The sequence below is a fragment of the Numenius arquata genome, chromosome 2 (assembly GCF_964106895.1).
Source record: "Numenius arquata chromosome 2, bNumArq3.hap1.1, whole genome shotgun sequence".
NCBI lineage: Eukaryota > Metazoa > Chordata > Aves > Charadriiformes > Scolopacidae > Numenius > Numenius arquata.
In genome coordinates this window covers 33690608-33708037 of record NC_133577.1, presented here as the reverse complement: position 1 = coordinate 33708037, position 17430 = coordinate 33690608, and the positions used below count along the sequence as shown (strand labels likewise).

General features: G+C 42.5%; 1 protein-coding gene across 3 annotated transcripts in view; it reads right to left on the bottom strand.

Annotated features, from left to right (window-relative positions):
* ZFAND3 (zinc finger AN1-type containing 3) overlaps positions 1–10165 on the bottom strand; it is a 149507-nt gene extending 139342 nt beyond the window's left edge. For 2 of the 3 annotated variants that reach the window (XM_074165111.1, XM_074165115.1), the window contains exon 1: positions 9746–9816. In XM_074165111.1, the coding sequence (XP_074021212.1) occupies positions 9746–9816 (71 nt within the window). Of the gene's footprint in view, positions 1–9745 lie in introns of all 3 variants that reach the window. The other variant, XM_074165103.1, reaches the window with a different exon arrangement.
* Positions 10166–17430: the final 7265 nt, after the last annotated feature.

The following is a 17430-nucleotide window of genomic DNA, read 5'->3' as shown; positions in this document are numbered from 1 at the left end:
CATTATTGTCCATTGAAGGACAATAATCTCCATCCACTGAAGGAGATTACTAAAAAAAGAAGTAACACTAGGACATTAAACAACGAACAAGCATTACTGCATCCAACACTAATGCCTCTTCTTGCAAACTGGTGTCAGCAATACCTGACCTAAAATTCAGCTTTCTCCAGCAAAATATGCATTTCACCAAGTAATACTGGATATATGTTAAAGAAAAGTTACAAAGACAAGTAATTGATTTATGGAAAAGCTAGACTCCTTAATATTGATAGTATCTTGGACCAAAATAGCACCTAATCAACAGTTAGAAGGACAATACAATTTCCAATACTGAGGGACTCTTGCTAAATGACAGCATTTTACCTACTTTATACATGCAACTTCCTCTGAGACACCTCTGACAACATGTAATTAGAGATCAAAATGCTGCTGTTATGGCGACAGGGCTGATCTCAGTAACAGTCATATTGTGAAGGCCGGTTGTATTTTAGCAACTAAGTCAATGAGGACATGAATTTGGATTCTGCTTTTCGAAGTGCACAATTAGGAGGTTATCATGGAACCAGCCTGCTTTTTTTTAAAAAAAAAAAAAAAACCAAAAAAAAACCAAAAAACAAAAAACAACACTGCTTCCAATCTAGTACTGTGCTCCTTTCTTCTCCCTTTTAGGTGCTTAGGAATTAACTAGGACTTATACATTCAAATAAGCAGAAGTTAGAATGACAGAATGGTTCAGGTTGGAAGGGACCTTAAAGATCGAGTTCCAACCTTCCTGCCATGGGCAGGGACACCTCCCACCAGACCAGGTTGCTCAAAGCCCCATCCAGCCTGGCCTTGAACACTGCCAGGGACGGGGCTTCCACAATTTCTCTGGGCAACCTGTTCCGGTGTCTCACCACCCTCCCAGTAAAGAATTTCTTCCCAATATCTAATCTAAATCTCCCATTTTTCAGTTTAAAACCATTACCCCTCCTTTTATCGCTATACTCCCTGATAAAGACTCCCTCCCCACCTTTCCTGTAGGCCCTGTTTAGGCACTGGAAGGGTTCTATAAGGTCTCCCAGGAGCCTTCTCTTCTCCAGGCTGAACAACCCCACTCTCTTAGCCTGTCCTCATAGCAGAAGTGCTCCAGCCTCTGATCATCTTTGTGGCCCTCAAATACACACATACTAAAACAGGCCCTCCAATTAAATATCAGATACTATAGTTTCTAGCTCTTTAGTCTATAAAGACAGTAATCATCAAACAACCTCTTTTTCTCTCAGTTTGTCTGACTGCTTATTAAAATTATGTTAGGAAAATGAGTTTTTACCTCCATTCAAAATTTTTCATTAGTTCCAGTTAGCCTCTTTAATTTACACCAAATAAACACTGGAAATCCAACACTAGCCAAAGTACATTTACTAAAGGATATAATGCCAGTGAAAGTAATTTAAAAATAAATTCCCTTAAACCTCTAATAAAATACTACAACATTTAGAAACTGAAATTTATCTTCCTCCCACTGACCTACATTGTTCAAGTTCAGAACATGCATATGGTGATCAGATTAAACAGCAGGAAGTGAACAGGATACCTACAATTCTTTCATAAATAATGTGGGGCAGCGGTCCCTGCTGCAGGGAAGACCCCAGAGAACAGGTTAAATGTAAAAATCCATCAACAATTTCCTAATACAACTTCTCTGAACAGACAAGTACTGCACTTACCACGATGCTACTACTCAGATGCTACTGACAGAGAAATTGAACACACAACTGCAAGTGTCTTCCTCCTTCAATTCATGGAATACCAAAACCCTTCAGGTAACACATTTTCCTGAGTACAGGTAAAGAATAATTTATTACAGTGCATGGATCTAGGTATTACAACACACTGACCTCTGGGTTACAAGATTTCAGAAAACGTGTTTTAAAAAAAATTTTTTAAGTTTAAACCCCACACTCCTTAAGCATATAAAATTCTCACCAATTGAAATAAACAATCCATCCCTATCATAAAAACAAAACAAAACAGTGTTATTTCAAAATCTTAAATTAGAAGATAATGGCTGGGCATTTTTCAAGAATCTAAAAATACCAACCCACTTCTACTGTATGTTAACATCATTTTACACTCTGAAAGCATTCATCATGATTATCCACGCAAAGGTTTCATTTTCAGAAAGTGTTTTTCAGAATAATTTTGCATTCCCTGCATATAGAGTCCTCACCAGTATTTCCTTATGTGGCATTCTCAGTGTCCTGAGAAGACGTCTTTCTAATGTCTGCAGATACTCTGACTTAAGCTCCTTCACAAATGTGGCACCTAGAGAAGTCAATTCATGCTGCAGCTATTGCTTGATTTTTAATTCTTCTTCCAAAAACAGAGAAAGGACTCCATGCTAATGAGCCCTGCCTGTACTGAACAGACAGGAAGAATTTTTGCCATTTGAGCAGAAGAGAAGGGGAAAAAAAAAAGGCAGAACACATCTACGTAATTTACCTGCCTAAACTGAATACAAAGTTTATCTCCGAGATCCAAATAAGGGCTTCAACATAATCAAGATGAAAGACTGTCCAAAAAGATTCGCAAGATGGTTGTGATAACACAAATAACAGATACTAAGTTAGTCAGTCAAGGTTGCATATTTGAGGAAGATACAGAACAGTGACATTTTAAACTTCAAAGAATATAAGCAATATTTTTCTGAGAAAATAGATCACATTCATCATTCCCTCCAATTGCCTCTAAAGAAACTGGTGTCTAGTTATATGCACAAACTTTAAAATTTAAAATAATTTTAAAATGCAGTAATAATTGGCATACCACATTAGTGAAAATATTCCCCACATGCAGCAACAACCCTACCACTTTTGTGGAAGTTTGATATTGAAGTGGCTAAAATTTACAGTTAAGAACAGCAGCAGCATTTCCCTAAAACCGATGCCGATTTCTGAGAACCCAAAATATGTTCAATAAATGAAGGAATATACAAAACACAATATATCTATGCTACCATACAACAGTTGAACATTTTACTAATTAGTGTTAAGACAGATATTTCATAGTACTGACTGTGGAATAATCATTAGCACTGCCCAAATCATAATACCTTCAACTAATGACAGTTTACAAAAGACATGAAGGTACTGACTGACAGGAAGATTGAAAGAAACCTGGGAGGTGACCTAGCCACTGTAACTTTTAACTCCTCCAGGCTTCAAAAAGCAGCACACAATCTACTTCTTTCCTGTTAGTTCCCCTTGCAGGAACAGCAGGTATGACATTGAATTTCATTCTGACCAATGAGGAAGTTTCAGTTAGATCAAAAAGTGCTGGATACATCTGTCTAATTAGCACTGCATCTGTCTACAATTAGAAAATATTTTTAAAACTTTTTATATAAAGGTTTTGAATAAATTTGTGGTTTAAGCTAGTGTTTGTTTTCTCAAATTCTAGCTTCACTGGAGATCTGAACAGACATTTTTAATCAAGCAGGCCTATTTCTGGATCTTCTTAAACGAAACACCCTCAGACACCAGCTGTTTGAATTTATTCACTCCTTAGAATTGTCACACAGCAACACTGAAGGAAACAAACCAATTACTTCCTTTTTTTTTAATAAGGAGAATGGTTAAATTATGGAACTACTTGCTGCAGGATGTTGTGAGGGTCAAGACTACATATGGATTTGTGAGGTCATTATGCAAATTCATGAAAAAATAAGACCTACTAAGCCATAAATCTATAAAACAGAAGACAACCTTATATCAGACTGCCAGAAGCAAAGGAGGTATACCAAGATAAGCGTCACGGCATGCTCACTCTGTCTTTATGCTTATTCCCTCAGCATCACTTATCACCCAAATCAGAAACAGGGCTGGATACATCTTTGGTCTGATCCAGAACAGCTGTTTTTCATTAAATAACAAAATCTCCATTCTGTTTTGTCTATTCTATTAAGTACTGCAAAAGAAAACATTGTTTTCACATTCCTAGAAAAGAGCTTATTACAGTTAAAGTATTAAATCCAGTTCATCTGCTTTTACTTCTGAGCACCAATAACCCCTATTCCTAAAGGTAAGCTTCTGCAACAAATAGCTCTGATCCAAAATGTGTTACCTTGCAACTGCAGTTGCAAAAGACAATCGCTCACTGTATTGAAAAGTGAAAAAAAAAAAAAGTATATCTTTTGACTTTAGTTGAGATGCTTTTCCAGTTATATTATGACTGAGAGAAATCGCAAGAACCTCACAATTTATCATTATTTATTTTGCATATTCTTATTCAAGCGGGGACCATGAAAAAGTCCAATATCCCCTTCCTCACTCCTCAGATAGAAGCTTCTGTATGTCTCATAATTCTCAATAGCTTCTAAAATTAAGATCCAAGCAAAAAATTTCAGTGTCTCTCAAACACCTGTTATCATTCTCTGTAGCACTTCCTAGGAAAACCTGTAAATAAATCAATTCCTCAGACTCTTTGATTCTGTCAGTTAAATAATGCCACTTCTATTTGTGTAACACACCAGTAGATGTGTTACAGCAGTTAACGATGGCTTTAACTACAAACTGCTTCAAGTTGTTTTACCCATAAATAAGTTCATGCATAACATATAAAAAAATACAATATTAAAGTAATTTTAGTCTTAACCTAAGAACAAAAAAGAGTACAAGGACCACAGCAGGCAAAGCAAACAAGCTTTTCTTTTACCCCAAAAATTTGTTTAGGTCTTGTACAAAGTAGTAAAAATTAGCCTTCCTAAAACATAAGTGTCATTAATTTACTGATTTAAATCAATTTATCACTTTAGAGGGAAGAACTGACATTTCTGATCATCAATAACCGCAGAGAAACACTGCCCCTCAGACAGCACTACCCACACACAGCTGTCCCAAAGCACCTTATTTGATCTTCACTGCTCACAATTCACTCAAAGACCTCACTTAATACTGAAGTCTAATAAACAATAACCTATTTGGTAGCACATATGCCATCTTGCATAAACTGACAAATTCATTGCTTCTAGCATCTGATCCAAAGCTCCAGTAAGTGAAAACCTGCCTAAGTAACTGCATGATACAAGCCCAATAAAAACTAATTCTCAGAGGGAAAGGTACGTATTTCAACAGTTTACTCAAGCCTCATTTAGAAACATCTATGTGAGATTTCTGCGGTGGTTAAAGCAAAATTAGGTTTATGAAGGCATTATAAACATTCACTATGACCTATGCACCCTACGAGATTAGAAAGTATTTATTAAAAGGACAGTCACTGAGATTGCATATGGAATGAACAGCTGTAACCACCAAAAAAAAAGGAAAGAAAAAGACTAGCCAGAGAGGAGGCTTCTTAATGGCCTATATATATAGTCATTATTTGTTTAGAAGCTAAAAGCAAGCTTTGGTGATATACAGTCACAAACTAATCATGCTTATGTTAAACGATTCACCATTTGATCAAATGTTTAATTTTAGTAAACAAAATTGAGAAAAGCGCCAGATTGGCATGGCAGGGACCTGATGATACGTGACTGGAAAATCCAGACTCGGAAATAAACTCTGGATTGGGCCTGCACAGAATGCTCGGGGTACAGTGTCTCATCACACATATGATGCATACAGTGTCAGAGCAAGGCAGAACAAATGGTAACATCCTGCAAAACCCCTGCTGGCATGTTCTCAAACAATATTGCCATCAGTTTTAGCTGACTACAGTACCTTATAGTTGCCAGGAATAAGATGAGATGAAACTCATCATACTGTGTTTTCAATCAACTTCCTGCTGGCTGCCACCATTTCAAGAATGGAATTCATTTGTTTTATGGCCATTAACATATTCCCTTCTTTTCTGATTTTAAGGCACTGAGTGCAATGGTATGGTATCAGTCTGGATGATAAGAAAAATAAGCAGTACTCAGTACAGTACAAATAGGACTGTAAAAGTATTACCCTCTCTGTCATACTCCTTCACAGTGTATGCTTCTACCAGCCAAGGAGTATTTTAGCTTAAGTCTCATCTATGCCTATAACCACTTAATAGTAAAAGCCCCAGATCTTTGATGAGCTATAGACAAGTGAAACCTTTGTGGAGTCCTTTAAAAGCCAATGGGGAGCTGCCAACATGTAGTTCATTAAAGGATTATGCCTCATCTCTAATAAGCAAAATGGCTTAACTGGAATATATACATATAGTAATATTTTCATGTATTTATTAACTTAAGAGCTGAAGATTTTATATATGCCATAAAGTGAAATAGGTTTCTGAAATCACTAATGTAAGAAAAAAAACCAACATTACATGGTCTGTTAATTAGGAAAAGAAGAAAGAATTTTTCCAGGTTGTAAGAATGAAAGTTAAGCACAGCATAAACTCTAGATGAAGTAACCTAAAAAAAACAAACTTGCATACTGCACCCTTTCCAAACTTTGTACACTAAGACTATTCCAATAAAAACTGAGATACTTGCAACCGAAAGGACTTCAAGATATAAAAATAGGAAGAGGAGCAAAATATTTCCAAACAAATCATGTTATTTTTTCATAAATAACATGAATACATATGAGGTTTCCCAATTGAGATTATCTGGGTAACTGAAATTATTTTGTAAAATATAAAGATCACCTCATTGCTCCATTTGAACTTTAGACGAGCAGAAATGACAGACTGGAAATACTGGAAATACTAAAATGAAGGGCAAGTCTGCAGAAGATTTCAGGATGGATTCCGTGATCTTCAACAAAAGGTAAGCAAACGTTAGCTGTTGACCTTAAGTAGATGTTTCAGAAATTCTGAACCATCTCACTCGAGTCCCTTCTTTTAGATGTTCATTTTTCAGTCTCTTAGATCTTGAAACATCAAGAGTTTAGTAGTTTTCCAGTCATTAGAGATTCTTACGACCTACAGGATCTGAATTTCTAATATAAAACCAAGCATTTTAAAAGAAGAACCCCTCCAACTTTAATGCACTAGTACATACTAGTCTTTTCCTGTAATCTCTTTGCATGCCACCACTACCAACGTGCACCTCAGGAGCTACTTCTACCATTGTTCACCAACAGGTAAGGTTTAGCCCAGAGACCCACAGCTTACTTCAATTTTAAATGCTTCTTTCAGTATTTTCCTTAATGTTTCCTATCTTTGTGGATTAGTGCAGAAAGTGCACACCTCACTGCACAGAAAAATCACCATCTTTTATACTTGCCCTATTGTTTGACCCACAGACACCAAGTTGTTCTGCCACCTACATGGTTCGGGCTCTGTCAAGAGCAACCATGAAATGATTCTCAACTATTGGACCGATGGGGACCAGGAAACATAAAGCAACACTATTCCTCTACATTACTTTATTTACAAACTTCACGGAAACTACTATATTAAATTACAAGTTTCAGAACTTTTCACAGCCTTAGATGTCCTGCAGATAAAGAGCAAACATGGTCCTGTTATTCCAAAATGTGACTTGACAGACACATAAAACTGACATGAAAGTCATAAATGAGACTCTTGTCTTAGAACATGTTGCTGGTAGTAACCCTAGCTGACATTTAGAGCAGCAAAATTCCAACTTCAGACCCATATAAGTATTTTTGCTATCATGGTTTACTTTCTTCAGAAAGCTGGCATAAAACCGTGACCCCTTAAGCACGCCCCTCAATGCAACTTCACTAGAAGGGCGCATCTACACAGATTTACCAGCCACACCTTTTCAAGCACCAACAAGGCCTAGGTAAAGAAGGACAAGAAGACACTTAAGTTTCTTCAGCACTGAGAAGTACAACAAAACATCAAACTCTGGAAGCTGACAGCAGAGTTTTGGTTTTTGTTGGGTTTTGTTTGGTTTTTTTAAGTGAAAAAATAGAAACGTAATTTGCACTGTGTATACAAATATACCTGGCAGACACTTAAAAGAAACTGAAAAACAGATTAATTTCTTCATTGTATTGATGAAGAAAGTGACTTTTTTTTTTTCCAGTGCTGCCTTTCAAAAATGTCTTACAAGAAACGCTACTGCATGGATAACAACCTGGAGGGGGAAGCAAAAAAAATACCATTTGGATAGCTGCTTTTGCAAGGGAAACGTATGTTTAAAAAATAAATTAATAGTAATAATAATAAAGTAGCAGCTTTAAAGGCAATGGGTTTTCTTGAGAGCCTCCTGTCACCATTAAGCAGATCTTTGAACACAAAGCACCAGATTTTCTTTTCATTATCGCAACACACTGAACGAGCCAAGAAGTTCACCCCAACGAAAAAGTTCACTTCCAGCTTTCTGCAACTCTCCTGTCACATCAGTATCACGTTACAGAAGTCAGTATGCTACATTAGAGGTAACAGCAACTTGCTCTCCATTACATTACAGAAAACATCAGGCCCAAATATGGGAGCCTAACAAAACAAAAACAAACAAAATAATTTACTGTATATTTATAATCTGTCTTGCAAGATCACTCCCAGCAGGGCCATAGCACTTGTTGCAGTTCAGGCTCCTGTCATAACTCAGAAAAGGGATTTCATTTAAAATCCTGTCACTCCAATAAAGCAACCAAGTGTACAGTGACATCACTAAATCACTCTTACTGCATCGCTTTCCTCTCAGCCTCCACTCCCCCAGAGTACCTTAAATTGTATGACATAAATCCCAAGAAGGTACAACCAGAGACAAGTATAAATCTCAGGTGGGCTCTCAAAAGTCAATTTAGTCACATATTCTTTGAACTTTCCATAAATAAGAACATTAGGGACTAATGTTTCTGTGATATACATTAAAGACACTTTATGATCATGTGTATCTGCCAGTATACCAGCTGCCATGATACAACTGATTTAAAAAAAAAAAAAAAAAAATCAATAACGGAAAAATCTTCAACAGACATGACCCTTGAGGTGACAGGAGTTTAGCAAGGTCCAGGCTTACTTTTTTTCACCTTTAGCAAACAGGAATGACCCTACTTCCTTCTTTCTAAAAGGGGATCAGCCAACAGCCAAGGCCCTTATCTATTATGACCCCCCCTGCCTTGCTGAGGTGGAGAAAAATGTGTATTTTTGTCCTTAGCCTTTTTCCTTCATAAGTTATGCTGCCCTGAGTGAAGAGCAGAGAGAGCTCCCCGTTCCTGGGCGCACGGCAGGGACGTGCCGGGCACGGCGCCCCAGGACACCGGGCAGCCAGGGGCCCGCATTACCCATCCGCGCCTGCGAGGAGCTAAAGGCAGGCCCCGGAGCGCAGCCCGCAGCCCCAAAGGGGAGGCAACCGCTCCAGGAAACCTGCGTGTCTGGGGAAGCAAGCAGGCCTCCCTCCGCCGAGCAGCCAGGGAGGCCGCCGATCTCCCCCCGCGCCCCGGAGGCAAAGCAGCCACCTTCCACCCCCACTCCCTCTCCCCCCCGCCTCGGGTCACCCGCCGCCACCCCCGCCCGGGCCCCCTGGGAGGCGGCACACCCCGCCACACGCCGGGAGGCGGGGGGATACCCGTCTTCCCTCAAGCGGCCACCCCCTGCGGCCCGCCCGGCGGGGGCCAGCGGCCGCCCCCGCCCCTGGGCGAGCTGCGGACTCGGCCTCTGTGACAGGCCCGAGCCCAGGGCTACGACCTGCCCCGGCGCCCCGGCCGGCCAGCCAGCCGGCCTGCCCGCCAGACCAGGCCCGGCCCTACCCCCGCCCGGCAGCGGCCCCCCGCCACCTCGCCCTCGCCGCCCGCCCCCCTCCCCTCCCCGGGCTAGGCCGGGTCGGCTCCAGCCCAGCCCCCTCCTCGCCCCGGGCCTGGCTTACCCCCAGAAGCCGCAGGGGCAGCGCGGTGGCAGGCTGGGCGCCTTGCTGCGCTCGCTGCCGGCGTCTCCCATGGCGGGGCCGGTGCGCGGGGCGGCGGCGGCAGCGGCGGCGGGGGGGGGCGCGGGGCTCCCAGCCGGGATTCCAGGCCGGTCAGCTGGAGCCGGGCGCGACCACTGGAGAGGCGGTGGAGGGGAGGGCACGGGAAGGGGGCGGCCGCGCCCTACCGGCCGGGCCCGCAGGGGAGCGGGGTAACGGCGCGGAGCTCTCTGCGGCGGCCCCTCCCGCCCGCCGGTTTCTGTGACGACCCCGCTTGTCGCAGCGGGGCGCGCCCGCCCTCCCCCGCCGCTCGGCCCCTGACTCAACAATGCGTCCCCGTCCCGTCCCCCCTCCGCCCGCTCCGGCGCCTTGCTTCCCCCTGTCCTGAGCGGGATGGTTTCGCCAAGCCACCGGATCAGCTGGGAATGGCTTATACCATAGCCCATCGTCGGGGGGAGTTGGGTTAGATCGGGGGTGGGAACTAGGAGAGGAACAAGTTTGGCAGGCACCCACAGATTCGAGAAGGAAACCGACTTCTCTGTGGGGAGGCTTGCGGGGGACTGAGCCCTACAGAGATACCTGGGGCCGCCGCCCTCTTTTGCCCCTACCCACACGTTAGGCACATAGTGGTACAGCCAGGGAAGACCGGCGGGGTGGGGGTGCCGGTGTTGGCCGCGCATGCGCGGAGGGTCTGCGACGCGGAAGTCGGTCGGTGGCGAGCGGGTCCCCGGGGGCCGCCCCCGCGCTGAACGAGGGGGGGGGGTCGACGGGGGACGGGCGGGCCCGCACCCCCTCCTGTGTCCTCTCGGGCCGGGATCTGTCCGGGCTGCCGCGGTCGGGACCCAGGCTCAGGCTCTGGGCTGGGAACTGCTTCGCCGAGAGGGGCTGGTCGCAGCCAGCCCGGGATGCGGCCTGTGCGCGCTTGGGGTCTCTTTGGGATCTCTGGCCTCCTCTGAGGGACCCAGGCGGGGCGGGAGTGGACCAGGCCTCGTTCCCCGTGGGTTCCGTTTGCCTCCGTACCAGGTCTCTCCTCTGACAGCTGGGAGGGAGGCCTAGAGGCTGGGGAGGGCCTGGAGGACGACGGGCCATCTTGTCGTTTCTTCTGTAGGTGTTGGTCCTCGATTTCCGTCAGTATAAAATAAAATTGGTTAGGTGTCTAAAGTATGTTGGGAATTCTTTGCCTGTGGTCGGCAACACTCGCTGCCTGAGGACGCTAAAGCTGAAGGCTGGCTGAAGCTGGGAGAAGGGGGCCACCTTGGCCCTCGTGTTTTGGCCCCAGAGAAAGGGACCTGCGAGAGGTAAGGTATGGCAGGCAGGGAAGCGTGCCACAGGCACTGTGCAAAGGCCATTACCGGCTGCCGACCTTGGACAGGAAAGCAGAGGGGAATCTCTAGCATCTGGACTTGATGGCTGAGTGATGGGGATTGTGCTTCTGGTATGGGTTTAGCAAATGGCCTTGAGCAAGTTACGCTCTTGGACTAGCTGTACCTTGGTGTTGTCTGTGAAGTGGAAATACTGCTGCCCCCCTCCTAGAATTTGGTTTTTGATCAGAGTGAAAAATGCTATGTGGAAAAATACTGGTGTGGCAATAATGAAGGTGGAATTTTGATAGATTCTTGAGGTGCTGTTACCCATCTTATACTTCAATTTCAGTGTTGCACTCAAAGCCAACATTGCTGAACATTGAAAGTAATAAACATCCTCAACAAAGCTCGGAGTATATGGGTCTTTGTGAGTAACAAATTAATTCTGCCAACAACCTTTTGACTTGAATATGCAACATTCTTAAAGAGTTTCATATCGAATTAATTTGTGGGAGAGAAAAAAGTAGTAATGGAATACATATACACACATGCTTAAAACTTTTTAATAAAAAGTTGGAATTTAATTGAAATCATGAAAGCAGGCCTCTTTTGAAGAGACAGATTTATGACAGTTTATTAATAGCGGTTGTTTTATCAAACTGTTGAGTCTGGGGTTACCTGACTCCCTATTGATGCATCAAGTGGGCCGTTGGTGCCTCAGTAGCTCATACAGTCACTGCTCTTCCTGAGCAGCGACTTTGAATGCAATAACATTATTGAATGTAAGACTGACATGGTGTGATGAAGACAGGATGTGTATTGAGAGAGTTTTCATTGACACATTAACTGGTACAACTGCCAGCCCTCTGTAAAGTGTCTGTGGCTGCATACCACCCTGAGCACTGAAGCATGAGAGCTTCCTCTTGGCACAGCTTTACTGAGGAGCGTAGCTGCTGAGGCAGCACTGCTCAGTGCACCAATAGAAGTGAGTACTTGAACAAAATAACCCTAGCCTCATTAACTCAGTCCTTTAAGTCATTAAGTCAACTGAAAATTAAAATTGTCTCATATGCTGGCTACCTGTACTATTACCAAAGTCTGTAAATTCCCCTCAGATAAAGGGTACATACTGGCTTTTTAAGGATGATTTGATAGTTTGCATGTTCTCATTTGCTATTAAAGGGAGCTCGTGTTGAGTAAGCTTTCAAGTATTACAGATGTCATGGAGAAGCATTTTCTCTGCTCAGTACTCCTGTGTCATTTCAAATAAACTTTTCTTGATTTTGTAAAGTTATGTTGGGATAATATCAAATTTTTGCCTTGGCTAGTTTTGCTTGGCTAGTTTGCCAAGCAATTCAGATTTTTAAAAACCCTAAGGTGGTGTGGTAATTCACTCCAAAGTTAAGCATAAGAAAAACATAGAGTTTAGGGGTAGTGTTATTACACAAAGCAAACACATATTATGAATGATGATGATAAAGACACCTGCACAACTCTAATTCTGCCTACTACTAATGCCTTAAGGAGGAATAGTCTGGGGGAGGAGGGAAAGGGGAATCCTTAGGATTACAGTACAATTGAATGCTATGGGACAGAGAAGAGGGAGCATGTGTGCTTTGATGCTGTCATGCCATATGTTTATAATAATATATTTGGTCTTTTTTTTAAGTATGACTTTTGCAACACTGTATTTGTATAATTGTGGTATTTCCTACTTTGTTTAAACAACACAAAATTTAAATTACTGATATATCCATTCAGTTGTTTTCTGAAAATTGAGTGTGTTGATCTTAATCTATGTCTGCTTTTCTAAACTTTTTAATGTTTTGATTTGTGTCACATTTCTTCTAATCATATCCATCCATTTGCAACCATCAGAAAGTGTGCTTTTGTAGTGCGACATGGCAGGAGGGGAAGTACCAGTGTGCGATGCTTCTTTGGAGGCTGGCAGAGGGCAAACTGGTTCAGCTGATCTGAAACAAACGCAGTCACGAACAGGGCATCGCAACCTCCATTCGGTGTGTGGGCTCATCCTCCACCAGATCTCCTGTTGAGCCAGGCCTCTGGCTCCCGGAGGAGTTTCAGTACTGACTCATATTTTCTCAAGTTTGTTTTCATCCAGAGAGTCCAAGCCCCGGATGCTTTCTAAATTAATGTATAAGCATCCAGAGACAAATGGATAAACAGCATATGCAGGGTATTAGTGGGATAGGGCTGGGAATATTCATGCACAGAAAGTCATCATATGGTCCAGATACAGCAAAGCATGTTTCAACCTTGGGAAGCAAAGATGTGTTGTAAACACGCATTGGGGTGGGGAAAAACCTACTTAGTGGTAGAAAAGTGACTTAAAAAAACAGTGATGACTGAAGAGGACTAGTGAGCAACAGTTTAACTATATGACAACAGAAACAGCTGATGTAATTTTAGTTCTGCATATCCAAATGCATGAAGTAGATAGGGAAGGTGGTAATCCTTCTAAATGGGACTAGTGGCCCTGCAGCTCTTCTCTGCACATCTTTTTGCAGACAAATCAGAGAGAATGCAGAAAAGAGCAACCAAAATACAGCTTGCAGACACTGAAATACTTTAAAAATCTGATATTTACAGTTTGGCCAGGGAACAATTGCCTTTGGGGAGAAATCATAACCATACATTCATTTTTAAAATTATAAACAAAAATTGAAGGTATTTGCCAGCAGGACACATGGAGTTTAGTAAAAGATGTAAAAAAGATGTCTCTAAGGGGAGAAACGCTTAGGACGTATATGGAAAATGTTCTTGTGGTGATTTCTGATTCTCACCTCTCATTGAGGTGTTTCTCGCTTGTTCTCAGTGCGGCCCCATTGCAGGAATAAACGTGGTAAGAGACCTCCCAGGATCGGGAGGCAAAACTCTACCAGATTTACAAGCCATAATTAAATACCATTGTTTCTCAACTACTCCCTTTTTTCAGATATACTAGAAAAGGTTCTGCCTGTATATAATCAGAACATTTGGGGTTTGTTTATTTTTGTATAAACATGATTGCCCAATTGAGGTACACGTGCACAATCGTAAAGTGGAGCAGGTGGAGAATGTCACAAGTATTGTGTGTCTTCCTTCTCATCTTGAGATCTAAATTACCATAAAATGATAAAAGTGACTCATGTGGTGCCAATCTGTTAGAGAGACTCTTGAACTGATTGAAATAATCACTTTTTATTCCTCTCCAGTAGGCAGATATTCTTAGTGAAATCTTTTCTTTTGGAAGATCATTCCTGTTAAACCCTGTATTGAGGCTGAACAATAAAGCGAGTATGTGGGAAAGGGCAGTGGAGAGGACATGTCTGAGCTATAGTCATAGCTAACGATAAAGGTGAACAATTACGATGTTTTGCTAGAGCCCAGGGCATAGGCTACAGACCATGAAGACGTTAACCTCCAGCGAGTCAGCCACACAGATGTGACCTCGGAAAAGGCAACTGAACTCTGCCAAAGACTGGCTGAATCGGGACCAAGGCTGCCAGGCTTCCAAATGCCTGCTCTTCCATGCATAGGTTATCTCATTTTCTACATTTGAAAAGCATAACTTGGTTTTTGTATGCACCTGGCATAGCAGGGTGTGATCCAGCTGAATGCCTCAAGATTTGCTTATTCATTTCGTTTAAGTTAGGTGTCAGTGCAAGCAGTCTGGAGAGAGAACTGCCTGCACCTTAGCCTCTGGCTTGGGCTTCAATGAATCCAACTCCGTTTTTCTTTGCTGCTTGGAGGAAGTCTCCAGGTTAAAGAAGGCAAGCTGAGCTCATCTTGGCTCTCAACATCAGTTGTGTTGACAAAGCAAAAAAAAAAAAAAAAAAAAGTAACCAGCCGTGAATTATCAACTTATGAGTCATGTAGATTAGAAGGTTTTTGTGGCTGTGTCTTTTTAAAACATAAAACATAAGTTTGAAAACTAAACTAAAGGCCAAGTTTAAATAGTTACAGAGTTACAGCACAGAATTTGGAGTCAGGACTTTGACATTCTTCTAGTTATTTTAAGTCTCTCTGTGCCTCAGTTTCGTTTTCTGAAATGGAAACAATAATAATCTCATGGCCAGTCTGTTAAATGAATCTTCACTGGATGGCATTTTTAGAAATAAGGAATTGCTGTTGTTATCATTACTGTGACTAAGTGCCATTTCTTTGCAATTAATGGCTGGATGGAGGGTCCAAGGTGAAAGAGAAAACTCTTAACACAGCCAGTTGCAATTTGTATGGATATGACTAACCGAGAAGCAATTATTATTAATAATATTTCTATTTGTTTCACAGATGTATTACTTCCCCTTTCTGTCCCTTATGTAATCCAGGGCACTTTGAGAAAAGCACAAATGCAAAAAATTGAGTGCAATTAAACAAACATTCCAGGCTAGTCTAAAAATGTCAGATAAAATATTTAAAATAAAAAAAAAAGAAATCAAAACATTAGACATGATTTAATAAAAGGAGAGAGGATGCCTAGAAAACAAAAGTGGGTAGCGACCCCACACAGATATGACAGTGACTAATACTGAAATCACTCACAGAAAAATAAACCTGCAGATGTTCTATATAAGCCAAGACTTTTATTATTATAAACCATGAAACTTATGAATGTGTAATGATGATCACATTGTGCTGGATAGCAAACTCAGCAAAGACCATTCTTAGCCTTGGAAAGCTCTTTTTAGCAAATGATCTCCAGCACCTTTTTTTTTAAAAAAAAAAGGTAAGCTTACCTTTTTAAAAAGAGGTAAGCATTATTACAGCAATTTTACCAGGAAGAAAACAGCCTTGGAAACTGAAACGAGCTGCCCAGGGTCACAGAAGGTGGCACCTGCAGATCTAGTAATAGCATTCACATTGCTCAACTCCCAATATAGCAACCGATGCAGAGTCTGTGCCCTCTTGCAGAGCTCATGCTTTGGGTGCTCCTTTAGCAACCCCCAACACCTGCCGCCTCTGCCCCAGGGTCCTGGCTCACTTAACAGTGGTGTCCCAAATCATCTTGGATGCGACTACTTGGTTTATAAATTAAAGCCTTAAAATTAAATAAAGCGCTGTACGTGTCCTTCCATTTAAAAGTGGAAGCTAGGCCAAAAGAATATGGTTAAATGGAAAGGTAGAAGATCAGTGATATTTATATACTTCCTCTGTTTTCTTCATCTGACTTCTCTTCTGCATTTTCATAATGCCTAGCGCAAAGGGTCCTCATCTGCACCTAGGTCTTCTGGGTCCTACTGCAGCACATATAAACAAGCATAATAAAACCCTCATCTTGTATAAATATAAAACAGCTCAGCCTTCATTAGACGGGAAGGTGCCTGCCCCTGGCAATCTGTTTGAATATAAGCCATTTCTGCTCTTTCCTCAGCTGCTCTGAAGATGTCAGACCAGAGACTCAGCAGCTGAACATATTTCCAGGCACCTCAATAGGTTTATCAGTTCTCTGACTTCTGACCTGGTGTTTCTGAGCATGGCTGAGATGAGCAGTAATTCTCTCATAAACGCTCCAGTGTCAGGGAGGCTTAATTGCTTGGCAGCATGAGAAAGCGTTCAGTAGTTCAATGACAAAAGGTCTTAAGAAAATGTGAAATGGGAGCCTTCAGTTCTCCCTTGCTGCCCCTGCCTGCTCCCCTCCATAATGTATTCAACATTTAGCTTTTTCAGGGCTGTGGCACCAACATTAGCTGAGCAAACCCTGATCTTGCCGTTTATGGTATCCATGTGATCACAGCAAGATCAGAAGTTAGAAGTCGTAAGTGCAGCCCGGGTAATTTTGTAAACAGCAGCAGCACCAATTTCTTTTACAGCAAGTAAAAAAAACCCAAAACATTGCCGCTGGAAATGAAGAGCATACAGAGCAGCTGTTTCAAATTTGTCTGACGCTGTTATAAAACAAGTTTAAAGTGTTAACAGTTGTACCCATGGCACAGTTTCCCCTGCTGTGTGCACACTGACGGCTTTCCTTTATGCCGTACGACTGAGCTGCCACAGTTGTGCTCAGTCCCCTTGCCTTGCAGATCAACCCCTCCGAGAAATGTTTCCCCAGCTGCTGGCTCCAAGTGGCTGGGCAGACTCCAGGTGGACGTGCAGGCTGGCAGGGAGGAGGATGTGCAGTCAGCCACAACTGTCATGCTGTGCAGGAGCATCTGCTGGACTGACCAGCGCTCGTGGTGATGCTCAAACCTTCTGCCCCACCCTGTTAAATCTGTGCTGCCTTCTGACTCCGGGATGGAAGCCCCAAAGTTTCCCACTCTGCCTGTTGTGTCAAGGAGATGGCAGAATACAAGCAAGGAAGGTTGGAGGAGGTAGAGGCCCTGAGCAGCTTGGTCCTCCCCAGGC